At 57.9% G+C, this 27,143-nt stretch overlaps 1 protein-coding gene across 7 annotated transcripts; it reads left to right on the forward strand.

Moving 5' to 3' along the window:
- Window positions 1–102: 102 nt before the first annotated feature.
- D2HGDH (D-2-hydroxyglutarate dehydrogenase) lies at window positions 103–27,143 on the forward strand. Of its 7 annotated transcripts, none has more exons than XM_047846394.1 (11): window positions 103–201; window positions 1,053–1,414; window positions 8,523–8,580; window positions 10,024–10,163; window positions 10,831–11,024; window positions 11,507–11,675; window positions 13,098–13,241; window positions 13,549–13,635; window positions 15,709–15,851; window positions 18,552–18,717; window positions 26,226–27,143. In XM_047846394.1, exons 2-11 carry the CDS (start codon window positions 1,063–1,065, stop codon window positions 26,483–26,485), a joined length of 1,713 nt encoding a protein of 570 aa, XP_047702350.1. In that variant the 5' UTR covers window positions 103–201; window positions 1,053–1,062; the 3' UTR covers window positions 26,486–27,143. The 7 variants fall into 7 exon arrangements, 6 of the variants coding, with proteins under 6 accessions (XP_047702350.1, XP_047702355.1, XP_047702349.1 ...); XM_047846399.1 differs by having other exon boundaries at window positions 137–201; window positions 1,353–1,414; window positions 9,972–10,163; XR_007149565.1 differs by lacking the exons at window positions 103–201; window positions 26,226–27,143 and adding exons at window positions 225–551; window positions 16,548–16,660 and having other exon boundaries at window positions 18,552–18,690.

A 27,143-nucleotide genomic window follows, 5' to 3' on the forward strand; every position in this document is an offset into this window, starting at 1 on the left:
GGCACGCACCCCGGTGCACCGCAGGCCTGGGGGCAGGGCTTGGAGGGCGCCCTTCTCGCGGGAGGCGGGGCCTAGAAGACGCGGGGGCGGGGCCCAGGGCGGGATCGGAGGGACGCCGGTGCGCAGGCTCAGTCGGCCGTGGCTCTGGCGGCGCAAGGCCTGCGGCGGCGGTGGCGGCACCGGCGGGACGGGGACGTGGACGTGAGTGCGTGCGCGCGGCCGCCGGGGGTCTGTGGCTGAAGGGCCGCGAGTCGGGGCGGCGGGCTGGGGGCGTCGCGCGCCGAGGCCGTTCTCGAGTGCGAGCCCGCCGGGTTACGTGCCGTCACGTGGGTGCGCGGGCCCGACTCCCGGCCGCGGCTCTAGCCCGCGCGCTCGTTCTTCGGCCCTTGGCGGTGGCGCGTGTGCGGCGGGGAGGCTCGGAGAGGCGCGCTCATCTTCCCCAGGTCGCACTGCGCTGGTGAACCCCGCGGGCAGCGCTGGCACGCGCGCCGGTTCAGGTTGTCTGAGCTCCAGAAGAGGGGCGCGTCCCCGTCCCCTGTCCCCTCGCCTGGGTAGGTCTGGGGGCTCCCTGTACACGTCGAAAGTCGCCTGCAGCTCGGCGGGCAGCCGGAGAAGCTTCCCTACCCCGCCCTTTCCTTTGCTACACTTTTTACACTTGGTAACGTACACGTACGACATAAAACGTACCATTCCAACCATTGTCAGTTGTACTCAGTGGCTTTTCGTGTCTTCAGTCCTGGTTTAGTCCTGAAGGGCGAGGGGGCCAAAAGACAGCTTTGTGACGGCAAATGTCAGACTGTCAGGGTGGCGCAGCTGGCTCCCAGCCAGGTGTGCAGCTCAGGGAATCCCGAGAGGGGGGTCCTGCAGGAAAACAGCCCGGGTCAGGATCGAGGGCAGCGCCCCTGCTCTCGGACCGCCGACCCCCTGGACAGCAGGTCTGTTCCTGGGCCTGGCCCGGACTTGGACGCCTCCGGCTCCTCTCCGGGCAGGTGCTTGCCTCTTCCCAGGTCCTAGTGTTTCAGAGTCACAGGTCCCATCCCTTGCTTTTGTAGGGCAAGGGCGATGGCACCCCATCTGGTGCAGCCTGGGGGGCGCTTCTGGCGGCAGGCGGCGAGCACTCTGGGAGCCTCTGTGCAGTACAGGACATGGGCAGGGGCGTCCAGGATCCCCAGGCTGGGCAGCCCGTGGGGAGCCACGGCCACCAGCCCCCGGGTCTACAGAAGTGGCTTTTCCACGTCCCCCCGGGCCCCGGAGGTGATGCTGACCCGGGAGCGCTACCCTGTGAGGCGGCTGCCATTCTCCGTGGTGTCTGGGGAAGACCTGGCAGCCTTTGAACGCATCGTCCCCGGCAGGGTCATCACAGACCCAGAGGTGCTGGAGGCTTCAAATGTGGACTGGCTTCGAACCGTCCGAGGTGAGTGAGGGTCTGTGCACACGGTGTCCCTCAGGGGGACGGCGGTGTGCGCTAGCAGTGAGAGGGGAGACGATAGCACTGAGCTCCGGGTAGAGGACCACGGGGTGACTGTCACATATACCTTCTTTTTTTTTAATTTTTTTAATTTTTTTTTACTTTTTGAGAGAGAGAGAGAGACCGAGCACGAACAGGGGAAGGGGCAGAGAGAGAGGGGGACACAGAATCCGAAGCAGGCTCCAGGCTCCGAGCTGTCAGCACAGAGCCCGACGCGGGGCTTGAACCCGCAAACCGTGAGATCATGACGTGAGCTGAAGTCGGACCCTTAACCACCTAAGACACGCAGGTGCCCCCACGTAGCCTTTCTTACACTGAAGAAAAGCTGTATTGTGGTTTTAAAGTGTTCTGAGAACAAAATTCATAGAGGTTTATTGGTGGTATGTGACATCTGTGAATAAAAGCAGTGTCCCCTGGCTGCTCTGAGGGGGGTGTGCCGGTCCCTGCAGCTGCCCTAACAGCCACACACTGGGCGGTTTACAACAGGATGTAGTCTGTCTGATCAAGGCGTGGGCAGGGCCGTGCTCCCTCCAGAGGCCCTGGCGCAGGCTCCTTTCTGCCTTGTCCAGCTCCTGGTGGCCCCGGGCGTCCCTGGGTTGTGACGGCTTCCGTGGGTCTCCGGCTCCATCCTCACGTGGCTTCTCCCCGTGTGTGTCTGTGTCTCAGGTCTCCCTCTGCTTCTCTTGTAAGGACCCCTGTCATCCCCCCAAATCCAGGATGATTTCGTCTCTAGATCCTTGGTCTAATTATGTGTGCAAACACCCTTATCCAGATGAGGTCAGGTGCACAGGTTCTGAGGGACAGGACGTGGACACTCTGCCCCTGGCATGTTGCTGGGACAAGGTGTGGGGCTGCTGTTTGGCCACCCCTGCCTCCCTCCTCTCACCACACCTGTCCGCACCAGCACACGCCTGGGCACCTGCTTGGTGGTTCTCGTCCGTCCAGACCCAGCACACCCTTCCCACGAGAAAGAATTTGTAAGTCTCTTCTCTCCTGAAATGTTTTCAGCGGTAACGTAACCCGTCTACTCAGACAATGATCAAAACCCATCACGACGTCCTTGCTGTAGTATTGAAGAGACCTAGGAGACAACCAGTTTACAATGAAGTAATGTATTTGTTTATAGTTTTTTATTTTTTCAAATGTTCGTTTATTTTTGAGACACACACACACACACACACACACACACACACACACAGCATGAGTAGGGACGGGGCAGAGAGAAAGGGAGACACAGAATCCGAAGCAGGCTCTAGGCTCTGAGCTGTCAGCACAGAGCCTATCTTGGGGCTCAAACTCACGAACCGTGAGATCACGACCTGAGCTGAAGTCTGACACCCAAGTGACTGAGCCCCCCAGGTGCCCTATGAAGTAATGTATTGATTTCTGCTGTGTTGGTTTGATCTCTCCTCTTTCATTCTTGATTTTATGTATTTGGGTCCTTTCCCTTTTTGATCAAACTGGCTAGTGATTTATCAATTTTGTTAATTCTTTCAAAGAACCAGCTTCTGGTTTCATTGATCTGTTCTTCTGGGTTTTTTTGTTTGTTTGTTTGTTTGTTTGTTTGGGGGGTTTAGATAGCATTGATTTCTGCCCTAACCTTTATTATTTCCTGTCTTCTGCTGGTTTGGGGTTTTATTTGCTGCTCTTTTTCCAGCTCTTTAAGGCGTAAGGTTAGGTTGTGTATCTTTCTTCCTTCTTTAGGAAGGCCTGGGTTGCTATATACCGAAGTAATGTATTTAAATAAGTAATGCCTGGATGGGCTGGGCAGCCCTGTCTGCAGGCTGGACCTGGACTTAACCCCTGCAAGGGCTGTGCTATTGGTGGGAAGAACTCTGAGGAGGGTCCACAGCAGCTGGGAAATGCTGTGCGTCTTGAACTGGTGCGTGGTCTTGAGCGAGTGGGATTAGGGTGTGGGCTCAGGCAACGTAGGCGGCTCCTGTGAGGAGGCCGGAGACACAAGAAGTCCTTGGCCTGTTCTTTACGGGCCAAGCGCCTGAGAGTGGCAGGGCTCCCAGCCCCACCCTGCCTGCTAAGTGGGGACCCCACAGGGCTGACGTGGCCCCACCGAGAGCCCCTCACCCGCACAGGGTCTGCAGGCTCACGTGCACTGCTCCTGGAAGCAGGACAGAGTGCTGTCCACCCCGGGCTCAGCTGGGCCGGGCCCCCGTCCTGGCTTGGCACCGCTGCCTGGCTGGCCCTTGGCCAGATGGACCTGAGCTCCACTGCCCGTAAACGGGGGATGGGCTCCCACCTTGGAGGTAAGAACCCAGTGTGCTTGGTGCTCGAGGCTTGGGGTGTCTTCCTTCCGGACCTCCAGAGCGGGTGGAAGCGGTGCCTGGGATGGAGACCATGTGCCTCCCCAACCTGGGCAAGGGCGGGCTGTCCCCTGGAGGCCCTTCCTAGGGGCCTCACGCTGGACGGCCTGTCCGTCTGCAAGGCTGCACATGGTGTGTGCCTGCGTGGGGGACCCCCCGCTGCTGAGACCCTGACCCGGGAGGCTGGCACTGCAGCCAGCCCACCTCCGAGCGTCCACACGGTGGGTGTCCGCTGAAATAGTTTGTTGAATTTTTCTCGAAATAGCCCTTGACGTGGCTTTCTTTGGGGGAGAAAGCAGCTCTAAACTAAACTACACTTTAACATTTTAATCTTGGAGTTGTGTAGAAGATACAGCCAGTAAATGCTGATTAGGGCTTCGTGATTCTTTTTTAAAGGTTTATTTATTGTGAGAGAGAGCATGCACGCAGGGGAGGGGTCGGGGGGAGAGGGAGAGAGAGAGAGTCCCAAGCAGGTTCCACGGTGTCAGTGCAGAGCCCAATGCAGGGCTCGAATCCGTGACGGTGAGATCATGATCTGAGCTGAAATCAAGAGCTGGACACTTAACTGACTGAACCACCCCGGCACCCCAGAGCTTCATAATTTTTTAAAGCATAGTCTTTATTTGAAATGGAAGCTGTCATTAAATATCTCGCCCAAACATTAGGTCACTTGCTCAGAGGTGAACCCCAGAGATTTAGTGAGCGCCTCACCGAGTGCGGGTCTGGGGGTCCCAAATGTGAAGACGTACAGGAGGCTGACCTGAGGGACAGGGGCACGAATGGGGTGGGCTGCACGCCAGGTGGCCGTGAGGGCCCGGGAGGCCAGCACAGGCGGTTTTCTCGGGGCTTCGGGAAGCCACCTGCAAGGGTGTTCCGGGGCCGGAATTGCCAGTGCAAAGCCCTCGGCAAGGCCACGCTTGGCGTGTTTGTGGGGTCGTGAGATCTGTGTGCAGCTGCAGTGGGTTGGGGAGGGGAGGGGAGGTCAGAGAGCAAGGGGCTAAGTTGTCGAGACCTCTAGGGCCGTGTGGGTCCTGGCTTCTCCCCCGAGCCGATGGGGAGCTACTAGGAGGCCCTAGGAAGAGAGGGGCCCGTGGCCTGACCGTGGCTGCCGCGTGGGGCACAGGCTTCCACGGCCCAGTCAGGGAAGCCCGGAGGACAGCGTGAGTCTTCGAGGGGCCGTCAGGAGAGATGGGCTCGGGTGCCAGGTGTGCGTGTGGAAAGAAGAGTCCCGGGTTTGCTGATGGCCAGCTGGGAGCCCTTGGGGCCATGTCTGTTGTGGGGCAGTTGGGAGCCCTGGGGTCTGTCTGCTGTGGTGGGTGACGTGCGTTCGCGGAGGGCGGTCTCCCACACCCGGGAGGGGCCGTGGGTCAGGCGGGTGCCTTCCGTCCCGCAAGCCCGGTGGCATCCAGAGTGCGGGAGAGGAGCCAGCTTCTGCCGGGGAGTCGGGATGGTGGAAGGAGAAGGTGGCAGGAAGGCTCAGAAGCCGCAGGAAACGGCTGCCCCAGCGAGAACTTGGGCCGACCGTGGCTCTCCGCTGGGTGAGGGCGCTGCTGGCAGACGGCGGGCTGGATGCTGTGCTGCCCTGACCCGTGTGCGGCTTTTGTTGGCTTGGGCAGTTCTGGGGCCTCTTCCACTCAGACACCCTTTCCTGCAGTCCTGGGCCATGTCCCCAGCCGTGTCTTTGATGATTTTCTGTTCTCTCTGTGGGTGCCTGCTGTTGACATATTAGAGCATTTCCTCTCCCGTTAGGAGGTAAATGTCCTGAGAGCGGGACATCTTGCCTGTTTTCATTCTCCGTGCCCTCAGCAGGCCCCGACACACAGGGTGGGCACACAGACACCGTTGGGATCCCTGCAGTAGGTGACTGAAGCCTGCAGGGTCTTCACGGGTGACCAGGGTCCCTGGACTGTGCTGTCCCAAAGGATCAGGGCTGGGGGGCAGACATGGTTTGTTTGATGACAACCGAATGAGAAGGGGCTTTCAGAATCCCGGACGTGACCCCGGCACAGAGGATGCCAAGACGGCAGCCCCACGGATCTGGCGTCGACGAGGGCCTTCGCTGAGCTCAGCCGGTTGTGGCTCTCAACGGACGGAGGGACTTGCAGACGTGCAGGCTGAACAGCTAAACGGAGCGAAAAAGCACACGCATCTTACAGATACAGAGCTCACGGCCTTGGTGGATGAGACTAGCATGTTATGAAGGTGTAGGAACCATGTGTCTTCTCCAATTCAAGGAGGTAACTCACAACAATGAGCTGCTAGAGAAACAGAAAATAGAAAAAAGAATGAAAGAATTAGAACAGAAAAGAATCCTCCCTGAGCGGAGTGTGAAGGAAGCTGAGGACAGCGTCTGGGAGGTGCTGATGGCACGGAGGGCCCAGGTGGAAGGCTCTGGGGAAGCTTGCTACCCCCTCCCGTTGCCGGCACGGGCAGAGGGGCCCACATGGGGAAACACCCTCTCTTCTGCCCTGATGGGCACTTATTTGGATGATTTGGTAATCCTGTGTTTCCTCCATCACCCTGATCCCCTTTCGGATCCTGGCTCTGCCCGCCACCCCTGCTCAGGGCACTCTTCTCCCCGGGGTGGGGGTGGAGTGTTGAGTCACAAACTCCCTGGAGGGGGACAGTGGCAGCCCGGCGGGTAGGGGAGCTCTGCCTGAGCCTACTACTAGTTATGCTGGTTGGACCAAGGAAAGGTGTCTGTTCCCCGCCCACTCTGCTTCCTCCAGCCCAAGGATGAGAGCGGATGGCCAGAAGGGCCGAGGGTTTCAGCCTCTACTCCTCCCTGTCCTATCGCCTCCAGAGCTTTGGCTCTGTTCCCTCTGCAGCAAAGCCTTTCCTGCTTTCCCCCTTTCTGTGCCTCTCAGTGAAGCCCTCAACCCGTGAGTCTCCACACAGATGAGGAAGAGAGGAGACGGGGACACAGCTGAATTTAAGTGAACCTTGGTGGCAGTCTGCCTGAAGATGCCTTCCTGGGTTCCTCCCACACGTTCCAAGAGAAAACGCGGAAATAAGCCAGCAGCATCTCCATGGCTGCCTCCCTCTGGCCTGTGTCATCAGGTGGTCCCGCAATCCCAGGGTCTCCTGGAGCCTTGGGGCAGTGGTGTGCCGGAGCTGGCCTGTCCTGGCTCTGGACAGCCAGTTATCAAACAGTTGTTAGAGGGGCATCTGGGTGGCTCAGTCGGTTAAGCATCCAACTCTTGATCTCAGCTCAGGTCCTCATCTCAGGGTTGAGAGGTCATGCCCTGTGTTTGCTCCACACTAGGCATGAGGCCTACTTAAAAAAAACTCATAGAATTTTGTTGCAGACCAGTTGTAAAACACAGCCATTACTAAAAATTAAGTTACATAGATATATAATTAAATTACGTTTAAAACAAGGATAATAAAGGGTGCCTGGGGGGCTCAGTCGGTTGAGCATCTGACTTCGGCTTGGGTCATGATCTCACGGCTTGTTAGTTCGAGCCCCACGTCGGGCTCTGTGCTGACAGCTCGGAGCCTGGAGCCTGCTTTGGATTCTGTGTCTCCCTCTCTCTCTGCCCCTCCCTTGCTCGAGCTCTGTCAGCCCCTCTCTCAAAAATAAAACATTAAAATAAAATAATAAAATAAAATAAAATAAAATAAAATAAAATAAAATAAAATAAAATAAAATAAAATAAAATAAATAAAATAATAAAATAAAATATAAATAAAATAAAATATAAATAAAATAAAATAAAATAAAATAAAATAATACAAGGATAATAAATATTCAGAACTTACTTTTTCCTGGGGCTCCTGGGTGGCTCCGTCAGTTGAGCGTCCTCTTGACTTCGGCTCAGGTCGTGATCCCAGGGTTGTGGGACTGAGCCCCTCGTCTGGCTCCATGCCGAATGAGGAGCCTGCTTGGGATTCTCTCCCCCTCTGCCCCTCTCCCCTATGTGTGCCTGAGTTCCCTCAAGAAAACAAAAGAAACAAACAAAACCCAAAAAACTTACTCCTTCCTAAAAAAAAAAGGAGTAAGGTAAAAACTACAGCCAGATGGTGAGGCTCCGTGAAAAGTCACTGATGGGAGGATCCCGTGTGAAGCGTGCCTCCTGCCTTTCTGAAGCCCCCTCGCCTACTTCCGTACTTTTAACAAAGCCAAAGGGGCAGAGAGGAGCTTGACCATCTGGGGGAGGCAGTGGTCAGGAACACCGATGGGCTGGTCTGGAGGGGCTCCTGCCGCCACATCTGGGCGTCAGACCAGTCATGGCAGCAGAGGGCTGGTGTGTAAGCTGGTGCATCCAGTAAGAGCCCACGAGGCCCCACGGATATGATCGAATAAGTATGTGAGAGGGAAGGGCAGCCCCTCTGTGGGTGGAAAGTCAGCTAATAATGGCAGGTGGAGGGATGGACGAGGGATAGACTGAGCCTCTTGTGGCAGACCGTCCCCGAGCTCGCACTGGCGGTGGAGGTGTGGGCAGCGATGGGAGACTTGGAGTCTCAAGTGTCTCCACACAAGAGAGTTACAGTTAGGGAATCACGAGCCTGGCGGGCGCCCCTTGCCCTGGGTCCGGGCCTGGACGTGGATGCTGGGGTCTCCCCCACCCCCCTGCGGGCTGAGATGGGACCCATTTTTGACACCCCGCTCTCGTTCTTGAGGTCTGTGGGCTTGTTGGTAACGGTGCCCCTGCGGGTCACCCCCCCAGAGGAGTGTCGCTCGGAGGGTACACTGACACTGCCCTCCGTGTGTGACGTGCTCCTTGGCGTTGCAGGGAGCAGTGTGCTGCTGCTGAGGCCGCGGACGACAGAGGAGGTGTCCCACATCCTCAGGTATGGAGCCCGCCCCGGGCAGGGGCCTCACCCGCGGACTGGAGCTGACTGGGGCGGGGGGGTGGGGGGGGCGCGGTTGCGGACATCAGGCGGCGGATTGGCCTTGCCGTGCAAACGGTGTTCTTTGATGGCTTTATGTCAGTAAACCGTCATGTCTGTTCTAGAACAGTTGGAAAACATAGACAACCATAAAGGAAAATATTGCAAAAGCAACCAGTGTTTTCCCTCCAGAAGTAACCGCTGATGACATTCTGTTTCATCTGCCCTGGTGTGGTTTCTGACTGTTACTGCGTTGTATCTGTGATGTGACGCCTTCTCCCTCTGCCCCGTTTGGCCGTGTCCGCACCTGTTTCTAGATGCTAATTATTCTCCCACGCCGGTTTTTGAGGTTGGAGTGTAATTGACGTGCAGTGTCCTGTTGGCCTGTGGGGGATGACACCGTGGTTTGATAGTTTTACCCGTTAGCAGGTGGTCTCGTGACTACGTGTGGTCCCCATAAGGTCCCTGCAGCGTTCCTGACTTCCCGTGGGTGCCTCCTTCCCGGGACCGATGTACGTTATAACCGTGACCTTGTGCCTCTGCATCTGCGCCCCCCCAGCTGGCAGCCTTCTGTCCTCCGTGGGCCTGTTTCTGTTCGTTTGGTTTTCTGGGTTCCACATGTGAGATCATACAGTGTTTGCCTTCCTGCGTCTGACTCACTTCGCGTCGTGCCCCCAGCGCGGACTCTTCCACGCCACGTCCAGTGCGTGAGGGGGTGCACCTCACAGTTCTCTGCAGCTCACTGGCCTCCCGGAGCTGCCAGAGAGCATGCAGCGGGGCCGTGCACCTTTACACTCACGTAACTGCGGCTTCGGAATGGCCTCCGTGAGTGCACGTGGGCCCACGCACACTCACCGTCAGCCCACCGCGGGGGGCTCTCCACCTGCCAGGGCGGCCCACGTGATGTGCGTGCGCGGACTGCCTCCCGCGGGCAGGTGCGCTCCTGCAAAGCCACACCCTTGTGGGCCCTCCGCTTGCTTAGGCCTTTGCGGAGTTGGAGCCTGGCCGTGGATGAAGTGCCACAGTGACGTGGACGTGTGTGGAGCGTGGTGGGGTGGGGGGGAAGGAGCCCGGGGGCTGGGAACTGAGTGGCTCTTGGGGAGCAGCAGGGGTGCAGCTGGCACTGGCGCTTTGTTCGAAGAGGGGCGCCCTCGCATGCCACCCTGTCTGGCATCTGGGAAAGTGCCAGCCTCAGGCTCCGTGCAGTCTGTGACAGACACGGGCCTCCTCAGACTCGTCCCACGTGGGGACCCAGGAGGCTCCCCCATCTGGGCCGCGGCCAACAAGAGAGGGTACGGAAGCAAGGTTTAGTGGCCTCACAGCCGGGTGTTGGCCTGCGTGCTGTCCTGCAGGGATGACGCTGTGCGTGACGGGGGGCCCTGATGCCCCCTGTGCATGTCTCAGGCACTGTCACGAGAGGAACCTGGCCGTGAACCCGCAGGGGGGAAACACAGGCATGGTGGGGGGCAGCGTGCCCGTCTTCGATGAGGTCATCTTGTCCACCGCCCTGATGAACCAGGTCATCAGCTTCCACGACATGTCCGGTAAGCCTACCCTGCCCGGGGTGCCTTGATTGCTGGCCTGCGGCGGGGCCCCGGGGGCCCCCGCTCTGTGCACCTGGCCCTCTGGGTGTGTGTGTGCCCTGGGGAATCATTCAGCTGGTCACTCGGGGGCCTGTGCTGGGGGTTCGTGGTGAAGGGGAGGGCTGTGAGTCCCTGTGACCCTGGCATTTTTCTGGCCAAGATGGCCCTGTCTGCCCTTGTGGATGCGGTGCCCCGTCTGAGGCACAAGCCAGCGTGCAGACCCTTCCCGCCCAGCGGCCCCAGTGGCCCGGTGGCTTGTCTGTCCAGCAGGACTCATCTGTGGTGGGGGCCCTGGGCACAGCACCTGTCCTGCTCCCTGCCGGCAGCACCCAAAGCACAAACTGTCGTCAGGTTCGTCACATGTCCCTGGTGGGGGTCCCCTGCCAGCCAGGGACCCCCTCCTGAGAGCACTGCTCTCTCTTGTCCCTCCCACACGAGGGTGAGCATACATGAGGGTTTTCTTCTCTGGTTTGGGGGGACATACACCTTTTCCTTGCCTGGATTCTGTGGGGGGACGGCTCCCGGGTGGCTGACCCCTGTGGGCCCCCCCCCCCCCCCGCCATGAGTCCTTGCTCCTGCGGGGCCGGGAGCCCCCCCCCACCCCGAGTTACCTCCTCCCGCCTGGCAGGGACCCTGGTGTGCCAGGCGGGCTGTGTCCTGGAGGATCTCAGCCGTCACGTGGAGGAGAGGGGCTTCATCATGCCCCTGGACCTGGGGGCCAAGGGCAGCTGCCACATCGGGGGAAATGTGGCCACCAATGCAGGCGGCCTGCGGTTTCTGCGCTACGGCTCACTTCATGGGACCGTCCTAGGCCTGGAAGCGGTGAGCTGGGGGGCGCCGTCCGCCGTCCTGTGTCCCCCCGGCCCTCCTGGCCGTCTCCCAGCACGGACTGTGCTCCCCTGTGAGGTCCGCGGGAGCTCCGTCCTGGCTGGGCTGCTGGGCCGCTCTGCAGGTTGCAGGGACAGCTGGGGTGGTGCAGGGTGAGGTCGAGACACGGGGGGGGGGGGGGGTGGGCCCGATGCCACCTCAGCTGCACCTGGCTGCGCCCCCTTCTCTGCCTCCCTCGGGGGTCTGCTGGCTTTGGGGGAATGAGTCTTTCCTTCAGCCTGATTAAGTAACGCTGGGCCCCGCGTTCCCGAACACTCCGGGGTGTGGTGGGGCCCGTGCCTGGCTCTGCTTTCTGAGGTAGTGCTGGGCTGCAGCAACCCACCCCCCCCCCCCCCCCGGCCCCACCGAGCATTGTGGTGGGAGGGGAGGGGCACCTGCTGGGACCGAGGGCTGAGCCTGCTTCTTTCGCCCATTAGGTTCTCGCGGATGGCACGGTCCTGAACTGCCTGAGCACCCTGCGGAAGGACAACACGGGCTACGATCTGAAGCAGCTCTTCATCGGGTCCGAGGGCACGCTGGGGGTCATCACGGCCGTGTCCATCTTGTGTCCGCCCAAGCCCAGGGCTGTGAGCGTGGCTTTCCTCGGTAGGTGGGCCGGCCGCCGGCTCAGAGCCGCACCTCCTCCGGCTGCCCTGCCCTTGGTGCAGGGGTGGGGGCCCTTCGGGAGGCCGCTCCTGCCTCTCCCAGCTTCGCTCTCTGTTCCCAGAGGGGTCAGGACCTGGCCTTCTTGGTTCCCAGAGCAAGGTCTGGAGCGGACCCTGTCCTGTCTTGGTGCAGAACACACTTTATTCTGTAACACAACTGGGGCTTTGCTCGTCTCTTCCATCTGTTTGGTCCGCTGTTTAAGTAGCTTATGCTGGAAGATGCTGGGGGAGATCGTGTCATTTCTTGTGTGTTCATTACTGTGGCGGAATCAGTCACGCCTGTGGGGACGCACCGCCTGCCCTGTCGCTGCTCGTCCCCGTCGGCTCGCAGCATGCCTCCTACGTCGGGCCTTCCACCTGGGACACACTCCTCGTGACGCGTCCTCTGTCCCCCGCTGTGTCTGCAGTGACTTCGTCCCCCCCCCCCCCCCGTGACGACACTGTCACTGGTCCACAAGCACGTTGGGTTTGTTTTTGTTCCTCCTGTCGAGCATCACTGCGTGGCCTGTGGCTCGTGCTGGTGGTCACGGGGAGGCCTGCTGCCCTCCGCCACTGTGGCTTCCGGGGACTCTGGCGCTCTGTTCTGTGGTCACTTTAAAGGTCTTCTTTTTGTCTTTGGTCTTCTGTGATTTGGGGCGCGTTGTGTGTAGGTCTCGTGAGCTTCCTGCACCTGTGGCTTGATGTCTCACCAGTTCTAGAAGATTCCTGTCTTCCTGTCCCTCAGGGCTGTCACTGAACCCATGACACAACTTTCCAGTGTGTGCTCTCGCTCTGCCGTGTTTTCCACCCTTTCACAATCCTGTCACGTCTGGGCAGTCTCTTCCCGTCTGATCTCCATTTATGAGCGCTCCCGTCGCGGTGCTCCATGTGCTGCCGAACCCCCACGTGCCCTGTCGTCCCCGCCGTGGCACCTCCATGTGCTCCTTGGATGTGTGCAGAGCAGGCACCTGCCAGCCTCGCGCTGTGCAGGACATACTTCCCCGCCCCCCGCAGACTCTCCCTGCCTCACCTCTGAAAGGCCGCGTGCATCCCACCCCTCCTGTCGCAGGGTCGCCTCCAGCCGCCGGCGGGTGAGCTACCCGGGCCTGTGCTGGGCCTGGCTGTGTCTTGAAGCCCCAGATGAATTCCCCACGGAAAGCCGAGTGCTGGTTGTGGGAAGAGAGCTACAACGAAGCCGTTCCCAACCACTAGCCCTGCGTTCTCATTACGTCTCGGCCCCTCTGCTTCCCACCACCTTCCCGAGGCTGCCCAGCTCGCCCAGCGCCCTCCCCTGGGGTTGGGGTCGGCGCGGCCACGGTAAGGGGGGACGGGGTGGGTGTCGGGGGCCGTGGGCTCTGGGGCCTGAGGCTCTGACCCTTTGCAGGTTGTCCGGGCTTCTCTGAGGTCCTGCAGACCTTCAGCACCTGCAAGGGGCTGCTGGGTGAGATCCTGTCCGCGTACGAGTTCATGGATGCCGAGTGCATGTGGCTGGTCACGCGTCACCTTCGCCTCGCCAGCCCGGTGCAAGGTACTGATCCCAGCTGGTGGGCGGCACCCCCTCCGGGCCCTGGGTCGCAGGGGAGGCTCGCAGGCCATCAGTCCTGCCCACAACCTGGGAAGGTGTGGCAGGAACCTGGACAGGTCGGTGTGTTCGTGGCCCTGGCGTCGCCACAACTGGCTGAGTGCAGAATTCCTTTATGCGCGTTTTAAATGAGCCCCCAGTGCGGGTCCCGTCGGTGCTGCCTGTTGTGCCAGAGCGCCGGGGCCTTTGAGAACCCAGGTGCACTCGTCAGAAACACTTCTCTTCGACTCAGAGGAGTATCTGTCCGTGACAGATCCCAGCCGGTTCATTCCAGACCAGCACACAGGACGCCGATATCACGTTGCAGAAAGTGTCTGTGCCTCGGAACCTGTAGATCCTGGTATTTTCACCTCTGAGATCTGCCCTAACAGATGGTGGCACTGCAAGGCCGCAGGGCTGGTTCTGGCGAGGGCCCTCGTCCTGGCTTGCAGGCGGCCCGGAGCTCTGTGCTCACGTGGCCTTTCCTGGTGGTGGTGGTGGTGGTGGTGGGGTTCCTGGTGCCCCTCCCTCTTCTTACGAGGGCACCAGCCCTGTGGGGTCAGGGCCCCACTCTTATGACCTAAGTTAGCTTTAATTACCTCCCAAAAGGCCCCGTCTCTAAATATAGTCATGTTGGGGGTGGGTTAGGGCTTCACTGTGGGAATTTGGGGGACACAACTTAGTTCAGAATAGTCATAAATATGGAAAGATCTTTATGCTCTAAATTTTAAAAGTTCATCAATTAACGATTTAATTTTGAGAGAGAGAGAGGGCACGCATGGAGGGGCCAGGAAGCAGGGAGAGAATCCCAAGCAAGCCCCATGTTGTTAGCGCAGAGCCTGATGCAGGGCTTAAACCCATGAACCTTGAGATCATGACCTGAGCCAGAGTTGGACGCTCAACCGACTGAGCCACCGAGGGGCCCCTAAGACTCCTTTCATAATCATGTTTTACTTTTGTAATTGGAAAAGGAGCCAATAGAAATGTAAAAGCTCTCCGTGTTTTCTATGACGTGTGAGAAATTTAAGAGCAGAATGTGCATTTCAGCGTGGAAAAAGCCACTTTCTGGAAAACACTGTTCTGTTTACAGTAGGACCAACTTGTCGTGTTTTCCTGGAAGGGACAATGTAGTACTGAAAGAAAAGGCGGTTCAGTGAGTTTATTTGTGATTTCAACAGGTGTAAAGATAAACTTACAGTAGCCTTGAAAAAACAAGCTTAACGTTTTCTTATAGTTACTAACGTACCTTTTTTTAAACTTCAAAAAAGATATCTTGGGTAAAAGGTATGCGTTTTTCTTTTTTGAGAGAGAGAGATCATGGGTGTGTATATACAGGGAAGAGGGGCAGAGGGAGAGGGAGAGAGAGAATCTCAACCAGGCTCCGTGCGGAGTGTGGAACCTGATGTGGGGCTTGACCCCATGACTCTGGGAACATGACCTGAGTTGAAATTAAGGCTCCACTGAGCCCCCTACCCAAGTGCCCCTAGTGTGCATTTTTTGCACGAACTGCTGAGCATTGCGGGCACAGTGGGCCACATGGGCATGGGGGTCTCCCCACCGTGTGTGGTTTTGTAAGAGGGGCCCCATCCAGGCGCCAGTGCTGAGGGTTTCATGGTGTCATGTGGTAGTTCATGTGTTTCTGGGGAGCGTGGTCTCTCTTCCAGTGAAAGACCTGTTTTTTGTTTATTTTATTTTATGATTATTTTTACAAGTTTATTGTTTTTTTTTAAAATATTTTTTTTTCAACGTTTATTTATTTTTGGGACAGAGCGAGACAGAGCATGAACTGGGGAGGGGCAGAGAGAGACACACAGAATCGGAAACAGGCTCCAGGCTCTGAGCCATCAGCCCAGAGCCTGACACGGGGCTTGAACTCACGGACCGCGAGATCGTGACCTGGCTGAAGTCGGACGCTTAACCGACTGCGCCACCCAGGCACCCCAGAAGTTTATTGTTTTTAGTGATCTCTACACCCAGCGTGGATTGAGCTCAACCCCACGATCCAGAGTCACGTGCTCCTTGACTGAGCCCCCCCAGGCGCCCCATGAAAGACCTGTTTTTATTTATTTTTTAATAATTTTTTTAATGTTTATTTTTTTGAGAGAGGGAGAGAGTGCAAGCAGGGGAGGGGCAGAGAGAGAGGGAGGCACAGAATCCCAAGCAGCTCCAGGTCCTGAGCTGTCAGCACAGATCCTGATGTGGGGCTCGAACCCATGAGCTGTGAGATCGTGACCCAAACTGAAGTGGGACACTTACCCGACTTGCCCCCCAGGCACCCCGAAGGACCTATTTCTAAACTGAGCAGAGGCTTCCTGCTGTGTGAGCTGCCTGCCCGATGGCCCCACAGGGCTGTCGGAGATGCTCAGCCCAGGCCCATCCTGACTGTCTGTCTGCCGGCCTCGCCTCTGCTCATCCTGCTTTCTGTGCCTTCCAGAGAGTCCTTTCTATGTTCTGATCGAGACCTCAGGCTCCAGAGCAGGCCATGATGCTGAGAAGCTGAATGACTTCCTGGAGCAGGTGCTGAGCTCCGGCCTGGTGACGGATGGGACCGTGGCCACAGACCACATGAAAGTCAAGGTGCGTGTGCCGCTGGCCCCTCCCTGCTTCTGTCGTGCTGAACTGGTGCAGGACGTCTGCACGGTGCCGTGTGTCCGGCTCAGGGTGTGCGCTGTCCGGATGTGGGCAGGTGTCCCTCGCTCTCTGGAAGCACACTTTTGGGTCTTTGTCTTTATCAGTCGTATTCTGTGTTATTTTATTTTATTTTTTAAATGTTTTATTTATTTTTGAAAGAGCACAAGTGGAGGAGGGACAGAGAGAGGAGGACAGAGGATCTGAAGCAGGCTCTGTGCTGACAGCAGCGAGGCCGATGTGGGGCTTGAACTCGTGAATCGTGAGATCATGACCTGAGCTGAAGTTGGACACTCAGCAGACTGAGCCACTCAGGTGTCCCTATCATCAGTATCTTAAACAAAAGCAGAAAGCTGGGGCACCTGGGTGGCTCAGTCGGGTTGAAAGTCTGACTTCGGCTCAGGGCACCATCTCCTGGTTCGTGAGTTCGAGCCCCGCGTTGGGTTCTGTGCTGACAGCTCGGAGCCTGGAGCCTGCTTCAGACTCTGTGTCGCCCTCTCTCTCTGCCCCTCCCCTACACCTTCTCTCTCTCTCTGTCTCACAAAAATAAATAAACATTAAAAAAAAAAAGGCAGAAAGAGCTGCCGGGGGACATGGGAAGGTGTGCCTGGAACTGAGCCAGTCTCAAGGGCTACATTTTCCTAGGAGAGGGCATTGACGTTGCCACCAGAGATCATTCGGCTCTGAGGCCAAAGGAGGGAGAAGGAAGCCACGGCTGTGGGAGCCATCGTCACCGTTACCGTCACTGCGGGACTGGGGTGCTGTGTGCCGTCCTCCCCAGTTTGTGCTCCGTGGTCCCTGGGGCGCTGTGTGGGAGCAGCCGCGGGAGCCGGGTGGTGGGAGGGCTGGGGCTGCCCAGGGGCGGGGGCAGAGGCCGTGCGGGTGAGTGGGGCGGGTCTCAGGCTGGCCCTTATGGTCTGCTCAGTGGGTTCCTTTCTCCGCCTTATCGCTGAACCTTTCTCTTCAGTTATTTGTATGTTTAGCAAAGGGGTCAGACCTTGTCAGTGCCTCAGCCCCTCTCCTGACGAAGGGTCTCAGGGCACTTGACCGTCTTCCCGCCTCTATGGCCCCATCGTCTCCACTGGGTGATGTCATCACTGAGGGAGACCCAGGCAGGGGCGTCCTGTGCTTCCCCCGCAGTGTCACGCAGCCAGCGCCAGCGCAGGAAACGTGGGCCAATCCTTCAGTCTCCGGATCGGCTCAGTGCTGTTCTCTGCCTGCCGACAGGCATAGCTATTTCTTTTCCGGTGTTTCCACGCCCTTACTTCTTCCTGAATGCAGTGTCCGTCCGTGGTGGGAGTGCAGGGCCCGGGGGCCTTGAGAACAGAGGCTCCCACCCTGTCCTGCACACGCGGGCATTTCTGCTCCGCCGACCGAGGCTTGAGCAGCGGGAGGACAGCGGGAAAGTCAGTGCTCCCTGCTTCTGCTCAGAGCGAGTCCCGAGAGCCGGCCGCTGGGGTGGGGTCACCGCCGCTTGTCCTGTGGGGGCAGCGGCCACGGGGCTGCCACGTGTGCCCACACCGGTCCCTGCCCCGTCTGGACTGCTGGCTTCACAGCTGTGTTCTCAAATGGAGGAGCTGGGCAGTGCCGGGTGGGCAGGGCACGACACGGGGGGGGTGGGGGGGACATCCACACAGGGGCATTTGAGCAAAGATAGGACAGAGGCAGGAGCCGTCCTCCAGGGCCCCGAAGCGGGGTGGGCAGGGTGGGCAGGGTGGGCAGGCGGCGGCGGGGGGGAGGGCAGGTCTGTGGCCACGGAAGGGTGTGGTGGGTGTGAATGGAGGAGCCCGTGGGCAGCCGGACTGCCCTGCAGTGCTCCAGCTCGCGGTCCAGCAGCATAGCGGGCTGTGTGGAGTCATTGCCGGGTTCTGTGCGTGTGAGGCAGGTGGTGGTGGGAGCTGCTGAGGGTCGGAGGCAGAGTGACCTCGGAGTGACCCCTAACGCCGATGACAGAATTGGGGAGGCCGGGACACTGTCTGGTGGCGAGGGGTCCACGGGAGTGAGGGGTTGTTGTTCTTCCTTTGGGGGCGGTCCTGGCACTGTGATCATGTGAAAAAGCCATGGCACGAGTCCTTACTTGTAGAAATTTTGCCATGACGCTTCCTGGATCCGGGGGACATGTGGGGGGCAGGACAGCGACCACCCTGCATCCGAGCGATGGCCTGCTTGGCGCTGTCTGTCCTCTGCTCGGCGCTGTCTGTCCTCTGCTCCATCGTGAGGACTTCAGGTGTCCCTGGTGACAGGTCAGCAAGCCTAGGCAGTGACCCGTGGATGGATTTATCTGGAAGGGCAGTGATGTGATGGGTCCCCCACAGCCCGCATATCCCTGTGGCCCTGTCCCCTCCGTCTGCAGGGTCTTCCCTGTCCCAACCCTGCCTTCACTTGGCTCCTTGCCTGCCGGTAGCCCCAACCAGCTCCCACCCTGTCACCTGCAGTGTCCTTGAGCGAGCCATGGCCACGTTCTGGGGCCCCATCTGGTACTGGCTCTTGGATCAAATCCCTGTGCCTATCACCACAAGAACGCTTCCGTCACCCGGAAAGCTCCCTCATGACTGTCCCAGTCCCCCCAGGCCCCAGCGTTTTGACTGCCATCAGCATAGACACCCTTCGCGGCAGCCCTTGACTCTGCCTGTTTTCTGTCCATCCTAGGCGCTGTGGGCCCTCAGGGAGAGGATCTCGGAGGCGCTGAGCCGGGATGGCTACGTGTACAAGTACGACCTCTCCCTGCCCACCGAGAGGCTCTACGACCTTGTGACTGACCTGCGCGCGCGCCTCGGCCCGCGGGCCAAGCACGTGGTGGGCTACGGCCACCTGGGTGAGCTGCGCCGGGGTCAGCAGTGACGGGGGAACCTGGGACCTGGGAGAACCCTAATTGTCTTCATGGATCTTTGGGTATTTTGGAAAGGACCTGGTTTGTGGTTCGGAGGCAGGGCACGTGGTGCCGGCTGGTGGCCCCAGAGTGCGCGGGGCGGGGGGTAGGTTGTCCAGCGTTGAGGATGGTGAGAATGGCCAGGGGCTGGGGGCAGCCACCACCCACACCCCCGTGGCGCTGTCTGCGTGGCTCAGACTCTCCCTCGTGAAGGAGAGGACCCGAGAGCATGATGACCTCGCAGTGGGGACCATTTCTTCATCAGGACGCAGATGTGTAAACCACAGGAGGGGGTGCTGCTAACTCGGACCACTCTCTGGTTTGTCAGACCACTGAACGGGAACGCTGGCGGGCAAAGGCACGGGGCTCGCACACCTAGCGTTCAGGGAGGAAGCCTGGAGGAAGCCCTGTCTGCGCGGTGGGCTCCCAAAGGGGGGCTGGGGGACGGGCACGGAGGGCATCTTCACCTAGGGCCGGGGGCAAGGACGTGCAGCTGGAGCCCCCGGGCCAGAGCCCGCTCCTCGAGGGGCACTGACAGCGGCTCCTGCTGCCGACGGAGATGGCGTCACGGCCAGAGGTGGAGTCGGGCCCCCACTCTGTGAGTCGATGGGGGGTGTTGAATTTGTGGAAAACTGCTTCTGTGTCTGCGGATGCAACCCGGGCATGTTTTCCTGTGGTCGTGGGGTGGTGCACCCTAGACCCTCTCCTGCAGGGGGGCTGTGACCCGCGGGTGAGCCCGGCTCGGCCCGGCCCTCTGCGCCCTGCGTGGTCCACGTGCCTCTGTTCTGCACGGGGTTCTTCCGGTGGCCTTCCAGGCCTGGCCATCCTGTAAGGTCCCTTCGCTGTGTCCGAGCTGGGCGTTGGCCTCTCCCTCTGGGCCCAGCGGGGTCTGAGTGGTTGGCGTTACCGCCTCCTTGACTGTCCCCTGGGAGCTGACAGCGAAGTTTCAGGGCCGGAGGCGTATTGTGTTTTAGGCGGCGGGGGGCTGAGCACGGACCCGTGTCCTTACCAGCCGTGGGGCCGTCCTGGCTGAGTGCTCTTGCCAAGTTTGCTTTCTGGGAGTTTGTCCGTTTCTTGTAAATCTCGGCCGTGTTGGCACAAAGTTGTTGATCCCGCTCCTGCTCCTCTGTCGGGTCGGCCCTCGCGGGTGTCCCCGGTTTCCGTCCCGATGGGGTTTCCTCTTTGCCTCCTCCCTCTTGTTTCTCACGCTTGTCGGTCCTACCGCGTCCTCCTTTGATCCTTTCCGCTGCACCTCGTTTTCTCTTTTTTTCTGTTGTTACCTTTATTCCCTCCTTCCCTTCTCCACTGAGCCTGCCCAGCGGCTCTTCTGACTGTAAGTCAAGTACTCTGCCTGATTTTCAGCCTTTTTTCTTTTCTAGCATAAGTATTTAGGTTTCTCTCTGCACACCAGTCTCGCGGACCCCAGGGGTGACTGTCTTAAGTAGTGTCTCTGTGTGTGGTCCTGTCAGACTCCACGTGATGTCTGAGGGTCCGTGAGGCCAGCACCTGCTCACGCCGGCCCAGGAGCCCCGGCGTCTGTGTGCTTGGCCAGGAGGGTGCGCCAGGGAGCCAGAGTTGGGCGCTTTGTGCCGCCTGCTGGGCATCTGGGCTCCTGGCTCCGCTGCTGCCCGCCGGCCCTCCTCGCCCTCTCCTGCCCTTTGGTTTCTGGGCTGCCTGCCGTCCTGACCTCCGCCCCAGGCTCCGGGGAGTGGACAGGGCAGAGGGTGAGGCCGGCCCCACTCAGCTCTGAGAGCCTCCTCTGTGGACGCTGGCCAGCCTCCCTCGTACTTTCTGATTCCCGTTCTCTTTTCTCTGACCCATCAGTTAGGCAGAAATGTGTTTGTAAATTCCCAAACGTACAAGAGTTTTCTAGCTGTTGTTAAAATTTCTGACTTGTTGTTTGTTGCATAGAAGCCTGCGAGCCTGGTCACACCGTGTGTGCCCCTCGGGTAGTGGCCCGGTTTCCTGACATTTCCCGAGTCCTCGTGGAGAGCGTGTTCTCCGTGGTCAGGGGGCCAGTGTTTGTGCACACAGACCTGCTGTGTGAGCGCTGGGTCGTGCCTGGGTGCTGCGTACTGAGCGGGGGTTAGAAAGCCTCACAGCGGCCGCAGGCTCTGTCACTCTGTGAGTGGTGAAGATGGAGGGAGGTCACATCGGTCATTCTGGTAGGTGGGCTCTTTTGTCACCTGGTAGGTGGGCTCTTTGGGCCCCGGAATCGCTCTGTCCTGGGAGCCTGCCTTGACTGATACTGTGCAGTGACACAGGCTTCCTTGCATTTAGTTGTTTTCCTGACACGATGTGTTTCTTCCCAGGACTTTCGACCGTTTTCCATCCTTATGGCTTAGACGTGTCTAGTAGATGACAAGGAGTTGGGGCTTCTTTGTTACACGGTTTGCCACTTGTTGTTTTATTTTATTTTATTTTGTTTATTATTATTATTATTATTTTGTTTTTCAATGCTGAAAACCTTGTGGGTTTATTTTTATTTTTTATTTTATTTTTAAAATTTTTGTTTATTTTACTATTTATTTTTTAATATAACTTATTGTCAAGTTGGGTAATATACAGTGTTTACAGGGTGCTCTTGGTTTTGGGGGTTGATTCTCATGGTTCATTGCTTACATACAACACCCAGTGCTCATCCCAAGAGGTGCCTCCTCAATGCCCATCACCCACCCTCCCCTCTCCCCCACCCCCCATCCACTTTCAGTTTGTTCTCTGTATTTTAGAGTCTCTTATGTTTCGCCTCCCTCCCTCTCTGTATCTATTTTTTTCCCTTCCCCTCCCCCATGGTCTTCTGTTCAGTTTCTCAAGATCCACATATGAGTGAAAACGTACGATGTCTGTCCTTCTCTGACTGACTTATTTCACTTAGCATGATATCTTCCAGTTCCATCCACGTTGCTGCAAATGGCCAGATTTCATTCTTTCTCATTGCCAAGTAGTATTCCATTGTATATATAAACCACAATTTCTTTATCCATTCATCACTTGATGGACATTTAGGCACTTTCCATAATTTGGCTATTGTTGAGAGTGCTGCTATAAACATTGGGGTACAAGTGCCCCTATGCATCAGCACTCCTGTATCCCTTGGGTAAATTCCTAGCAGTGCTATTGCTGGGTCATAGGGTAGATCTAGTTTTAATTTTTGGAGGAACCTCCATACTGTTTTCCAGAGTGGCTGCACCAGCTTGCATTTCCACCAACAATGCAAAAGAGATCCTCTTTCTCTGCATCCTTGCCAACATCTGTTTTGCCCGAGTTGTTAATTTTAGCCACCCTGACTGGTGTGAGGTGGTATCTCAGTGTGGCTTTGATTTGTATTTCCCTGATGATGAGTGGTGTTGAACATCTTTTTATGTGTCTGTTGGCCATCTGGATGTCTTCTTTGGAGAAGTGTCTATTCAGGTCTTCTGCCCATTTCTTCACTGGATTATTTGTTTTTCGGGTGTGGAGTTTGATAAGTTCTTTATAGATTTTGGATACCTACCCTTTATCTGATATGTCATTTACAAATATCTTTTCCCATTTCATCGGTGGCCTTTTAGTTTTGTTGATTGTTTCCTTTGCTGTGCAGAAGCTTTTTATCTTGGTGAGGTCCCAATAGATCATGTTTGCTTTTGTTTCCGTTGCCTCTGGAGACATGTTGAGTAAGAAATTGCTGCGGCAGAGGTCAAACAGGTTGTTGCCTGTTTTCTCCTCTAGGGTTTTGATAGGTCTCATCTAGACTTTAGTCCCTACTACGAAGTTGTAATCATCAAGACGGTATGGTACTGGCACAAAAACAGACACATAGATCAATGGAACAGAATAGAGAACCCAGAATTGGACCCACAGATGTGTGGCCAACTAATCTTTGACAAAGCAGGAAAGAGTTATCCAGTGAAATGAAGACAGTCTCTTCAGCAAGTGGTGCCGGGAAAACTGGACAGCGTCATGCAGAAGAATGAACCTGGACCACTTTCTGACACGAGACACACAAATAAACGTTCGTTGCTTTTAAACTCGAGCATGTTGTTTACTCCATGGAGGGGAGAGAAAGCGTAGCTGTCCCCTCTGCCCTCCTAGGTTCTTGGGCTGGGCCTGAACGTTAGACCATGCAGGTTCACTGGCTTTGCATCGGGCCTACGCCAGGGAGGCTCAGTGGTGAGTGGCTCAGGCGGTTAGAACCGGGGCTTATGCAGCATCGTGACAAAGGATACTGCGTCTTTAGAGAGGTCCCAGGCAAGGCAGGCGACTTTGGGCTTCTGACGGCAAAGTGCGGGGACGTGGGTGTGCACACCAGGCACTGGAGGGACGGTGGGCTCGCCGCGCAGACCCCTGCGGTCCGGCTGGCCGGTCAGGGCCCACGGCCGCCCGGGGCTTGGCTCTCCTTTCCGGGGGCGGGAGCGACACCCTGGCCTGTGTGTGTCTTTTTCTCAGCAGACGGGGAGGGCAGAGAGCTTTTCTTGGATCTGCTCGTTCTCAGATTTCTTCGGCTCAGAGTGGCCCTTCTGCTGCCGTCACTCACGTTGCTGGAGCCGCTGGGCTCCGGGACTCCCACTCTTACTGTGGGCCTCCCGTCCTGCGTTTCTCTTCTCTAACTTACTGCCTTCTCTTGCCTACTCTGTTTCCTCGTTTGAACCTGTCCCATTTATAAATTAGGGAATCGTGTGTGTGTGTCTGTTCTCTGTACCAGCCTCAGATGCCACGTGCATCCTTAGCTTATCGGAGTTTGAAGTTGATCAGTGTCATCATTCTCCTCCTTCTAAACACGATGGAGTGGTTAATTCTGTGTCGATGTGGCTAGGCTGCGGCCAAACACCAGCCCCAATGTCACCGTGAAGGTGTTTTTTGGATAATGTTAATATTTAAATCAGCAGTAAGCAGAGCAGATTACTCTCCGTAATGTGGCTGGGCCCCATCTAATCAGTTGAGGGCCTTGGAGAGACTGAGGTCCCCAGAGGAGGAGGGACTTCTGCCTCCACACCGCCTTTGGACCCAAGCTGCCTGCTGGCCCGCCCCGCCAGGCCCCTCAGTTGTGTGACCCCCTCCCTTCAGACCTTGCTCCCCATCTGTATGTGGGCCCACACCCTGTCAGCTCTGCTTCTCCGAGATCCCCGACTGACACGGTGCAAGGACCTTGAGACCCGTGACTTTCATTGTCATTGTCCTCTTCTGGTTCACGCACAGTTTCTTGGGATCTATTTCAGTTTTCTTTTCTGAGAAAAGAGATGATGTTATCTCGTGTGCTCCGTGTTTGTCCGGGCTCAGCCGGCCTGCGGTCCTTCTTCAGTCTTGTGTCACAGCCTCTCCCCGAATCTCAGTCCACTAGTGTGGGGCAGTAGGTGACAGAACATCACAGATTGTATTTGCCTGACAACGTATTGATTTTGTTGTGAAGGTCTTTTCCAGTGGACTCACACACCCGCGTCTGGTTGACGGCTCCGTCCTGTCTGCAGGGTGAAGGCGTCCTGCCATCTGTGACTCGCGTGTTGTTGCAAAGTCAGCTCCCCGTGAGAATGCTGCCCTCCCCCCACAAAGGGAGTCTGTTGTATTCTCTTTCCCTTTGTCTTTGGGGTGCTTTGGGGTCATTGGTCTGTCTGGGTGAACGTTTGCACGTCCTGCCTGCAGTCTTTTGGGCTCTGGTTTTAGAAATTGCACTCCCCTTCTCTCTTCACATCTGACTCCCTGTGTCCCCCGGTCTCCTGGCTCTGACTCCTCTGTGTCCCCCCCCCATGTCCCCCGGTGTCCCCGGGCTGCAGCCTGTGGTCCCCGTGTCTCTCCTGCTGTTCCCGGCTCTGACTTCCCCATGTCCCCCAATCTCCCGGCCCTGTCTCCCCCGTGTCCCCCCGTGTCCCCTGCTGTCCCCATCTCTGACCGGTGCTGCATCAAGCTCCCATGTTTGATTCACGTTCTCATTAACCTCTTGCCGTGAGTCGTGTGCCTTGAAGCCGTTCATTGACTGTTATGTTTCAGTGATTCGTAGTTTCTGTTTCTAGAAAATTGACTTAGATATTTAAGAACTTCGCCTGGTCAGTGTTTTATACTCTTTATCTCTTACTTTTTATCTCTTTATGCTTTTTTATCTCTTACTCTTAACATATGACACGTTTGTGTTCAGTTTCTGGAAGTTACAGTGTCAGAAGTCTGTGCCTTGTTCTCTGCTGGCTCCTGCTCATGGTGGTTGCTTCCTTGTGTGCAGGTCATTTTTGTTGTGGGCTCCTGTATTTAGGGCTTTGTGGGAATTATTTGGGTGACTTCCTTGTGCAGGGAGAAGGAGTGGGGGTGGGGACCCAGGTCCCCGAGCTGGAACCTCTTTAATCTTCGCGTTCTTAGCTCAAGGTCCGCGGGAGCACTGAGGTGGTGTGAATTCTGGCTGTGGCTGAGCATACCCGGGCAGTGTGCATGGACCGGCTTTCCCGGGCAGCTCCCTGGTGGGGCTCTGGTGCCTTTGCCCTGAGTGCGTCCGTGGGACCACTTTGGTGGGAGAGGGTACCTGCTCTGCTCCCTACCCCTGACAGACCCGGAGGGAGGGAGGTGGGGCGTGAGAAGCTCTGGGTCATCGGCAGCCCCGCCCCCTGTGCCCCCTGTGCTGCCTGGGGTTTGCTGCTCTAGCCTCTAGGGGCCCCTCCTGCTGGCGCCCCGGCTCCCTGTGTCTCAGGGTGGGCGGCAACCCTCCCTGGGCCCCACGCACCGTCTGCTCTGCTCGGCCCTTTCCACCTTCCTGACCTCCGAGTCTGGGACGGGGGCCTCCTGTTCTGCGCATCTGCGGTAGCTCCCATGCTGGCTTTGCATGGCAGTCACACCAGCAAATGAACGTTTACCTCCTGGGTGAGGGCCTCATGGCGGGCAAGTCCGCCTCCCTCCTGCCTCTGGGCGCTGGCGGCTGCTCTGTGTTGTCCCTTTCCTCCCCTCAGCCCCACGGAGGTGGGCGCACCAGGCTCTCCTCCGGCCAGACTGCAGCCCCCTCTCCTGCCCCCATTGTCTCGGGTTAATCCTGTGTCTCGTCGTTGCTTTGGGACCCCTGACGGGGGTGCGTGTGGGCAGAGGCAGAGCCAGGGCGCATCTGGATGTCTCAGTGAGGCCAGAGAGTGCTGGGCCCCAGCAGACCTGAGGGGGAAGCTGGGAGCCAGGACTTTGTGGCGGGCGTTGGCTGGGCGGGGATGGGGCTTTCCTGGCACCATGGGAGAGGTGGGTCTGGGGACCGCCATGGGTGCTCTCACCAGTTGGACAGGTGGTCAGTGACTCTTGGCTGGGAGCCCTCAGAGAGGGCCACGAGGACAGAGGGGAGGACTCAGAGAGACCTCCCAGAAGACAGGAGCGGTCACCAGCAGGCCACTTCTGTCACTGCAGGTCAGCGGCCAGTGGCGTAAGGGCAGGAAGCGGGCGTGAGGGCAGGGGCAGGACTGGGGGTACCGAGGAAGGGGTCTCAGCCTGCCCTGCCTGACCCAGAGCCCCTGTCCTTGCAGGGGATGGGAACCTGCACCTCAACGTGACGTCAGAGGCCTTCAGCCCTTCGGTGCTGGGCGCCCTGGAGCCCTATGTGTACGAGTGGACGGCCGAGCAGCGGGGCAGCGTCAGCGCAGAGCACGGCCTGGGCTTCAAGAAGAGGGGTGTCCTCGGCTACAGCAAGCCGCCCGAGGCCCTGCGGCTCATGCAGCAGCTCAAGGCCCTCTTGGACCCCAAGGGCATCCTGAACCCCTACAAGACACTACCTGCCCAGGCCTGACGGGGCCCGCTGGGGCCAGTGGGAGACATGGGAGGGGCCTTGGTCCTGTTCTGGTCTTGCTGTCCTGGTCGAAGTGGGCCTGCAGGGCTGGCTGGGGGCGGGTCCCTCCCGGCTGTGCTGCTGAGCCTCTGTGCAGACGCCCTCCAGCCCTCTGCAGGTTGGGAGACGGCCTCCTGCTGCACGTGCCGGGTAGGCCGGTGGGCGAGCAGTTCTGCCCACTCCGGAGACCGGCTGCAGCCGTGGGAGGTGACGTGGGTGGTCCTGTCCCCCATGTGGCGTGAGCCCCCGGCAGAGGTGATGAGCTCTGTGTGGGGTCCGTCCCGGGTCACCAGGGTCACCTTTGAGCCAGAGTGACAGGGATGGTCTCCACCCTGGAAGGCATCGTTCCTCCATTTTCTGGAAGGTCTGTGCATTGGCAAGACCGTTGTCAGAGGTCAGCCATTAGTTTTTCGTCTCGGTGGTTTGCTGTGATGTGTCTGGTCTTCTGCATCAAAGGTCGGTGAGGCCAGGGGCCAGGCCCGGGCACACTGCTTCCGCGGCCCTGGCCTGCTAGTTGCTGTTGCCCTGGGGCCTCCTGGGGCTGTGGAGGTCTGAGGTTGGGTATGTTTTCGCTTTCTGGCCATCATGAACTTCCGGTAAAAATGGGAATTAATCACGA

Source organism: Prionailurus viverrinus, unplaced genomic scaffold (assembly GCF_022837055.1).
Source record: "Prionailurus viverrinus isolate Anna unplaced genomic scaffold, UM_Priviv_1.0 scaffold_39, whole genome shotgun sequence".
In the NCBI taxonomy this organism is placed as follows: domain Eukaryota; kingdom Metazoa; phylum Chordata; class Mammalia; order Carnivora; family Felidae; genus Prionailurus; species Prionailurus viverrinus.

What these genes read in the sequence shown, in the direction of transcription:
- D2HGDH (XM_047846394.1), top strand. Translation starts at nt 1,063, where the DNA reads ATGGCACCCCATCTGGTGCAGCCTGGGGGGCGCTTCTGGCGGCAGGCG. An exon ending in CAGACCACATGAAAGTCAAG is followed by an intron (nt 15,852 to 18,551) that starts GTGCGTGTGCCG and finishes TGTCCATCCTAG; the next exon opens with GCGCTGTGGGCCCTCAGGGA. An exon ending in GGTGGGCTACGGCCACCTGG is followed by an intron (nt 18,718 to 26,225) that starts GTGAGCTGCGCC and finishes CTGTCCTTGCAG; the next exon opens with GGGATGGGAACCTGCACCTC.